Source organism: Quercus suber, unplaced genomic scaffold, assembly GCF_002906115.3.
Source record: "Quercus suber isolate HL8 unplaced genomic scaffold, Cork oak 2.0 scaffold_573, whole genome shotgun sequence".
In the NCBI taxonomy this organism is placed as follows: domain Eukaryota; kingdom Viridiplantae; phylum Streptophyta; class Magnoliopsida; order Fagales; family Fagaceae; genus Quercus; species Quercus suber.
In genome coordinates, this window is record NW_027070018.1 from 184,712 (window position 1) to 194,237 (window position 9,526).

At 34.6% G+C, this 9,526-nt stretch overlaps 1 protein-coding gene across 1 annotated transcript; it reads right to left on the reverse strand.

Moving 5' to 3' along the window:
• Positions 1-3,973: 3,973 nt before the first annotated feature.
• On the reverse strand, positions 3,974-7,748 carry LOC111996549 (cysteine-rich receptor-like protein kinase 10). The gene is given in 7 exon segments (XM_065764622.1): positions 3,974-4,300; positions 4,413-4,563; positions 4,828-5,065; positions 5,190-5,400; positions 5,578-5,699; positions 5,804-5,941; positions 6,840-7,748. Coding segments are annotated over 7 exon segments (2,028 nt in total). The 5' UTR covers positions 7,681-7,748.
• Positions 7,749-9,526: the final 1,778 nt, after the last annotated feature.

Genomic DNA, 9,526 nt, shown 5'->3' on the forward strand with positions numbered 1-9,526 from the left:
TTCAATGGTAGCAACCAAGTTGATCATCAAGATGTTGAAGTAATCTCAATCTTGAAAACCCTAAGCTTTGTGTAAAGGAAAGCTCCTCTAGATCTCACAAGAGATTTACACAAAACAGTAATGTATGAGCAACAATACAACTGGAGCAACTCTAAAAACGTGGCTAGGGTTTTACCTTATATACCTACGGCAAAAACATAAAACCCTAAACGTTTAATGAGTTAGGGCTAAGTTGGAAAAACTGCAGAAAGCACAATCTGGTCGACTTTCGATCGATCGAATCTATTCTTCATTGATCGAGCCAGACCGAAATGCCCCAATGCATCTACAGTCTCTCGATTCTAACTTTACAATAATTAATCAACTTTGAGCACACTTTAACAAGAATAACATATTGTTTTGATCATGGTTTGCCAATATTACAAATTAGAGTTCTAAATACATAAATTTCTAAACCTTTAGAACCTAAGAAACTCCCCCTTTGGCAATCCATGACAAAACCCTAATTAAAAGCTCAAAGTTTACAAGTAAAAAGCCCTGTACAAAAATAATGCTCATAAACTCAAATTCAACGCTAACTACTATCCATCGGTTGCAAGTGTAGACAGCAGCTTTGTTGAATCAACTTGTATCTTCCTGAAATACTCAACAAACGCATAAACGCATGTGTGACAGAAAAGAGTAAAACAACAGGTATAACATTCTTGTAAGATTCACACAACACAAAATAAAGACATATATGAATGAACAACTCATAAATATAAATCAATAAGCAGTGAATCACAAAGCAACAAGAATCAATGAATATAACATGTATATCAATCAATGTTACTCCCCTAACATGAATATCCCTAAAAATGATATACAAAGTGAAGCACCTAGATACAATCTAAAAACTCCACAAGCTCCTCAAAAAAAAAAAAAAATCTCCCCCTAACTACAAAAACTCCTCTATAAGTCAAAAACTCCACTCCCCTTTTTTGTGACGGAATGCCAAAGGGCAATCACAAGTCCCCATCAAAAGGTGGAGGTGATGGTGAATGAAGACGAGCAAAGTCAGCTCGCAGAGCACGAATCTCATCTAGCAAGTCCATCAAAATATGACCATGAGCCGCTTGAACGGTCATGACAGTCTCCAGAGTACGACGAACATCAAAGTTAGTCGAAGGAGGTGAGGAACATCAGCAGCAGCAGCATCATCACCAACTGGATCAGGAACATCCTCACCAGCAAGACCTGTAGAAGAAGAAGGAAGAGGTGCGCTACTAGACGGCTCAGACCTAGGGTGTTTAGAACCAGCTCGAAGATGAGCGGCCCTCTGTCTAAGAAAAGATGCACCTATGGGAGCTATCACATGAAAGGGCTCAGAGGAAGGAAAGCTACTAAGATCAAGATAAAGCAAATCCTATGAATAAAAATAGGATGCACAAGAGCATGAGTAGTAGATGAACTCTATAAACATCGTTCAAAGAACGAAGAAAGAGATGAGGAAAACTAATAGGAGCATTAGTAACCAGGGCGTACAAAAATACACACCTCTCAAGAGGAATGGTGTGAACATGAGCAATGGGCCAGATAGAATGACAGGCTATCCTAAAGAACAAGTAGAGCAACCCGAAGAGCTCAGCAGAAGTGATCCTAGGATCAGAACCCCAGTAGCAGCGAAAGCAATGAAGTTTCCATCCTTATCACTACCAAACTCATTGTCAAAAACTTCATCATCACTAATGGTTACAACCACTGCCTTACCCTTAGACCTCAAGAATATTGGACATTCAGATTTCACATGAACATACCTTTGACACCTAAAACATTGTTAACTCGTAGAAATATTGGAAGGTTGACCAATTTTCTCTTTAGGTTTTTCAGTGTTGTTCATTTTAGTGGGATCATTCCTCCTAAAATTTCTAGGTTCAGCATTGTTTTTCCCTCTTGCCCTTCTGTTGTTGTTTCAAAGAAAGTTTCTAAAGTTCTTAGCAAGATAGGCAATCTCTGTAGCAGAGAGCTCATCATCAAATTCATTCACATCAACATCATCAATAAACTTAAGAGTCATTGATTTAGATTTGCTAGTCTTAGGTAGGTCAAACTCATAGGACTGAAGAGATCCTACAAGTTCATCCACAGGGATGGAGTCCACATCGTTACTTTCAGTGATTGTAGTCAGAGATCTAAGAATCTTCCTAAAAATTTTAGGTTGATCATAGATTTCACCCAAATTATATGCAAAATTAACAATATCATTAAGCTTAGCATCAAATTCATTAAAAGATTCATTATCAAACATCCTAATGCTTTCAAATCTAGTGGTTAATTGCTGTAGCTTATTGATTTTAACTACCTTTGTGCCTTCATGCACAATTTGGAGGATATTCCAAGCAGTATGAGCAATCTCAACATTAGAAATTCTCTTAAATTCTTTCATAGAAACGGCATTAAAGATAACATTCATAACTTTGCTATTATAAACGGCTGCTTCTTTCTAAAAAGTTTGCCACTCACTCACAGGAGTAGTGGGCTTCTTCCATTCGTATTCAACGAAGTTCTAGACTTTTTTATTAATAGATTTCAGAAATGCTTTCATCCTTACTTTCCAATAAGCATAATTATTCCCATCAAAGTGAGGTGGAATAACAAGAGAGTGTCGGTGTTCCATGACAACTGGGGTCAAGGATCGGTTCTTAGATCAAAGGATCTACAACAAGAGAGCTACCTGCTCTGATACCACTTGTACGATTTTAGACCTCTTAAAACACAATTAGATTAACCTAGTTAATTAGCCAAGTGATTACTTAGGCAAATTATCAAATCTAGATTAACACAAATATATCATATCAATGTAAAGTGCAAAAAATAAAGAGCACAAAAATATAATGACCTAGGAAAACCAAACCGGTAAATAACTTGGGGAGGATTTAACCTAACTATCCTTAAGGTAAACCGAATCCACTATGAAAGAATTGAACTTTACACAATAGTGATTTAGACTACTAACATCCTATTACTATCTCGAGTAGGAAACTTACTACCACAACCATGTGACAGCTTCGAGTCCACGTACAATCGTACTAGTTTTTTCTTGGATTTCTAGCAAATACAAGCACTCCCACTTGTGTATCTTTAAACTCTTGAATATGCAACTGAATTGATCACCAAGTTCTTGACATAGTCTTGATTCTTGATAATCCTAAGTATGTGTGAAGGCAAACACCTCTAGAACTCATAAAAGATTCACACACACAGTATAAAGAGCAACCTCAAAATGTGGTTAGGGTTTATCCTTTTATACTTAGGGCAAAACATAAAACCCTACACGTCAAACGGGCTTAGGCTGAGTTGGAAAATTCTACAGAAAAACAATCTGCACGACTTTCGATCGATCGAGCCTAATTTTCCATTGATCGAGCCAGACAGATTTACATAGTAAATCCTGCAGAACACTTGATTCCAACTTTACATATAACTATACTTTGAGCCAGTCTAAACAAGACTAAAACATTTTGATTATGGTTTGTCAACATTACAAAATGACGTTCTAATACATTAGTTCCTAATTCCTTAGAACCTAACAGAGTGTGCAAATTACTTATTCTTGATTGTCCTATTTTAATAAAGTGGAAAACAGAGGTAGTCTATTGAACTATTTACATAGTTTTTGAAGTAATTTTTTATATTTTTATTGAGATACAATGAATTCTGTTAATTTGAACTTCTACTTTATAGATAGATGAGAACCCTAAAAAAGAATCTTAAATCATGGAGGCCCACCGCCAACCCCATTTATTCATGTTCAGAGCTTAAATATAATAATATACACAAAACATAGAAAGGGCTAGGACTAATCTTCAAGCTGCACGACTGGGAACTCTTTTAACATATTTCAGTTTCGATTTCAAAAGCAAATGTAACATGCAATTGTAATTTATAGTTTTCTCACTTCGTAAGACAGAGACTAATAAAGCAGGAACTATAATTATCGAGGAGGTAGTTCAGTAATGGATGCTTCATTAACAGACCATGGCATTGACTTTCTTGTAGATTGATCAGACTCCAGGCCCTTTCTTGGCATGTATGTGTCTGATTTAAGAAAAAATGCTGGCTGATGAGGTGATGGCAACGTAACAGAGCCGCTACTAAGTGTGAGAACTATTGCCTTCACGGTGGGTCTCTCGGCTGGATCTTCCTGAACACATAATAAACCCGTATGGATGCATCTCATGACTTCATCTCTCGGAAAGTAATCTCCCAAAATTGGATCCAACAATTCCAAGGGCCTACCATCCCTCCAATTTATCCAAGCCTGCATCAATTTAACATCTAGTGTTCAGAATGTCACAAATTTCTCTTCTATGCAATTGGAGTAGAAAATGTAGACATTAAACCAGAAAAAAAACAATATCTATTTCACTTACGTAGCTTAAGAGGTCCTCAGCACCTTCTGATTCATAGAAATTACTGTTCTTCTTGCCACTGATAATCTCTAGAACTAAGACACCAAAGCTATACACATCCGACTTCACAGAGAATTCTCCATGCATTGCGTACTCTGGAGGTATATAACCACTTCAAACCATCACCAAGAACATAACAACGTTAATAAGGAGTCTCTAACCAAATTCTCATAATTCTAATTATTTGAGTTCATAGGCCATGGCAGACTCTTGACTGGTTTCAAAAATGATGTCGTATAACTAGCATTTCTAATCACATTGCTAAAAGCATTTATTTGCTACCTATGTGTTTGATTTCAGTGATATATAAGATGGGATGAGCTTGAATTTATTCATCAATTTTGGTAAAGTAAAGCAGAAAAAATTCAGAACTTACTATGTTCCCACAATTCTACTTGTGTTTCCTTGAGTTTGATCAACTCCAAATATCCTTGCCATGCCAAAATCTGAAATTTTTGGGTTCATATCTGCATCTAATAATATATTGCTAGCTTTGAGATCACGATGTATAATTCGAAGTTGAGAATCTTGGTGAAGATATTGAATTCCTCGAGCAATACCATCAATTATCTTGTAACATCTTGACCAATCAAGTAATCCTTTTTTTTTAGGGTCTCCAAGTTCAACAATTACTTCACGTTAGCAACAAAAGATTATAAGCATGAATCATGATTAGAAATGACTATTTAGTTATCATACTGACACATCACTACTAGAAAAATGTTCAAGTGGGCATACCGTATAGAATATAGTCAAGACTCTTGTTGGGCACAAATTCATAGACGAGTATCTTTTCTTCTCCTTCCAAGCAAAATCCCAATAGCCTTGCTAAATTTCTGTGTTGAAGTTGGGCTACCACTACAATCTCATTCTTAAATTGTTCTGCACCCTGTCCAGGTCTTTTTGATAGCCTCTTCACAGCTATCTCTTTTCTATTAGGAAATGTTCCCTAAAAATATATATTAACCAATATTTAAAACAATTTTACTTTGTATAACTTATATATTCCAACGTCAAGAGCTTTCGATCTTAAAATTACTCATATTTCTGTGTTTAATTTGTTATTATACCTAATTAGTGTTGTCCTGAAATAAAATAAAATAAATTGGCTATTCTAATTTTATACCTTGTAAACTTGACCAAATCCACCTTCACCAAGCTTGTTATCCTCTGAGAATTTGTTTGTGGCACTTTCGATTGTAACAAAATCAAATTGCAAGGACTCTACAGTTGTAATATCATTTGCAGCTACAAATCAAACAATTAAAGTAAGATATTGCATTACAAAGAGCATTGTGTTCAGACATGAGGACATACAAGACTCGTTTATATCCAAATTACTTATTATTTACCATCTGCTTCTTCTGCAACATTGTTGTTCTTCTTTCCTCTCCTTGTTAGGAAACAGCAACCCACAATAAACAGAACCACGGCAATAGAAATTGGAGCAACTATGGCGACTGTCGTTGCTGTTGACAGTTTGCCTTTTCCTACAGAAATACCATCATATGATTACTTTGTTATTGCATCCATTGTGCATTACCAAATGGGCTAGTGATATGCCAAGAGACTAAATTTACTATTTCCCATTAACTTAAAATTTTGAGGCATGTGGTAGTTTATCATAGTATTAGAGGTATTGTCATCAGTTCGAACAGTTAAATAACATCACCATTTTCCATCTGCTTAAACATTTGAGATAAGTCATATATTTTATTGCGAGTATATATCTTTCTTCTTTTTTCCGCAAGTACCAAGGGGGCACACACACTATATCTTCTTAAAGGTAAAATCAACTTATGCACTACGGAACAGAGGAGAAGTTATTTGGCCCAAATACCAATAACCACAAATAATCACACAAACACATAAATGTAATGTAATTTGAAGGAAAAAAAATAAAAACCAGTTCATTGACTTAACACTTCTCAGCATCCAAAATCGTCAATTTCTATATTATTTTGGTAAATAAGAGTTTGTATATATGAATACAGAACATTTCAATTCTTGAAATCATGAATTGTTTCCTAGTTGTGTTACAGTCTTTGTACAATTGATCTACAATATGGAACACGTATATTTGCGGGTCCAGAACCTATGATGACCTTTTAATCTAGTGTCGACATATAGAAATTAATGAGTAATTAAATGACTGTTAATCGCCACTTGCTTATGTTAAAGGTTCTGTTGTTTATGTTATTAGCCTACCAGTCAACATTGCAACTCAGTTGGCCATATGTCTATCACATTTTACCTAATTTTTTAATTCACACCAAGATCAAACCGATAGAGAATACATATTATTATAGACTATAGTACTAATTTCATAAAACTCTTCAAAAAGCATGCCGTGAATACAAGTTAATTACTTAATTAATAGTTAAGAACGAAAAAGCTGTCACTTTACCTTCTTGTCCACTTATAGAAGCTGGAGGGGTGGTGGAGGTTGAAGCCCAGGTGTAGGCGATGGCGCCTCTGGTGTGTTGTAAAAACTGTACAATTCGTACCTAACATTACAACTAGGAAACAGTACTCTTCCCCCTTGTTTTCCACCACAACATATTGGAAGACTGTTTATAGCTGTTTGGAGACACGAATTGCATTCAGTGCTTGACAGGTCCGGTGTGCACTGTACAAGGTTGTACAGCGTTTGAAAAGCAGTGATATTCACTTCGTTGGTCCCAAATTTCTTAACACCGATTGGAACATCCGAGGCCTGACTTGCCAAGCTGGTCATCGAGGTGTTCACTAGCTTATTAAACTGTTCCTGGTTGGTAATATTTTGCGTGTTCGACAAGGACCCTCTTGGACTTACAATCACAGTAGAGAAAATAGACTCATTTGAGTAACGTATCATGCATTCATCGTACCAAATCACAGCAATCCTTTCTCTGGAGCACCTTGTGGTGAGATCTTTGGTTGCTTCGGCCACGCATCCTCGGCAGACTTCAGAAGTTACATCACCACGGCAGAGGTAGAGGCCGAAGACAGGGTTGGAGGTGTTTTGGTTTGTGGTGGTGTTGTAGAATTCTAAGTTGCGTGTGGCGTTGGAGGAGAGTGAAGAGAGGAGGGAGTTTATACCAGTTTGGTAGAGGCTATTGGCGCTGAAAGTGGAGTTTGCACATAAGTGGAATAGGTAGTTTGCGGTTGCGGGAGTCGTCAGGTTGAGGAAGCTAAGTATGGAAAGGAAAACGATGGAAAGAGAGAAGGGATTGAAGGAAGTGATCATTTTGATGAATCAATCAATCTCTTGCTCTCTGCACCTATGCAAGATATTCTATAGTATTTTATTTATGAACATTGAAGATTTGGAGATGGCAAACGTTTTGGTGAGAGTAGGTACTCAATTTCAAGATTTTAATACAATATTAGCATCTAAGCACGTGCTCAAGTGTGTGCTCATAGACTTTTCTGATTTTTGGATAAAAGTTAATAATTTGAATCTATTATAATTTGATATTATTACATTTTATAATCATAAAATACCTAGGAGCATGATGAAAAAAATATTTCATCCACAAACGCATAACACTCATCATTCACCTAAATATTTTATGATTAGAAAATGTAGTAATTCCAAATTATAATAAATTCAAGTTATTAACTTTTACTCAAAAATTAAAAGAGCCTTTGAGCACACATGAATGCGAGTTCAGAGGTTAGTATATACTAAATTATTTATGTGTCCAAAGTAATGTTCTATAAAAATTAAGGGTTATCTAGAGTATAACGTCATCAATAACTAACAGGTAATTAATTTTCTAAACCTCTTAATATGTAGAGATATAGAGAAGAGAAGAGCTAACCTGTGATTGTGGGAGAGTGGTAGTTTTATTCCAAAATGTTAGCATTTTGAACATTAGTATTTTATTATTATTATTATTTATTGAAGAGTTTTTAAACGTGTAGTTATAAACAAATTAAGAAAAAAAAAATTTGGTTGGGGTAGGTTTTTTTTGGATAGAACACTGGATAGGCTTTTATTTTTTATTTTTTCAAATTAGGAACATGGGTAGAAAACATTTTTTTAAAAAAAAAAAAAATTCATAATAGGGTAGATAACTTTTTTGATAGAACTTGGGTTTTTTTTTTTTAGGTTTTTTGTTTTTAATTTTTAAAAAGAAGTTAAAAGCAATTTAAATTGTAATTAAACTTGTATATATCTGCTTAGTTTTTTTTTTTTTTTTTTTCTTGGATAAACTTGAGGATATTAAAAAAAAAATTGATTTGAAGATAAACGTCAGGATGATTTTTTCTTTTTAAAGAAAAAAAAAAAGACAACAACAACAACAACAAAGTATAGTTGCTTTGAAGAAGAGGGTTAGTGGGAGAGTGATCCTATTTTTTAGGAAATGTTTTAGGTGGGAGTTAAAGATATATTTTTACATTGTTATTCTCAAGTTTTGCCCCTACTTACCCATAGGCTATAGGGGTATTTTGGAACAAAAAAAAAAAATCCGGTCCAAATAAGGGAAGTCCTGAAAGAGTAGTATAGACTACCTCATCACACGTGCTCCACTTTTTTTTTTTTTTAGTTTAATATAATTTTTCAATTTAAATTTATCTAATGTTAGGAAGTTACACAGAAAGGAATTTTTAGGAAACTAAAATATAGGATTTAAAATGGAGTAAACTGCTGGGTTTAGCGTGTGCTAGTTTTTAGGAAAAAAATGTATCAAACATGTATGAGATATATTTAAATAAAAAGTGTGCTAATTTTTAGGAAAAAAGCTTCTCTAATAGGTTTTTTTTTTTTTTTTTTTGAATTTTGAATTTTGTTGAATTACAATTTTAACCCCATTTTTTAGTTTTTAAGAATAAGGATTATTTAATTAGATTAGGGGTATTTTGGACATTTTTTTGAAACCATATCTAACTTTCTAAATCCTCTTAATATATAAAAAAGATGCTCTCACACACTCCATAAATGGTCCCAAAGTCAATATCGTACCTCTACTAGTCTTAGTGGATAAATAATTGGTATCAGTACTCTCTTAAAATGTATCAAAAAAATATCGAATTGTACTAGCTTGTAGGCCCTATACCTTTCAGTCGATACAATTAAAAAACATATT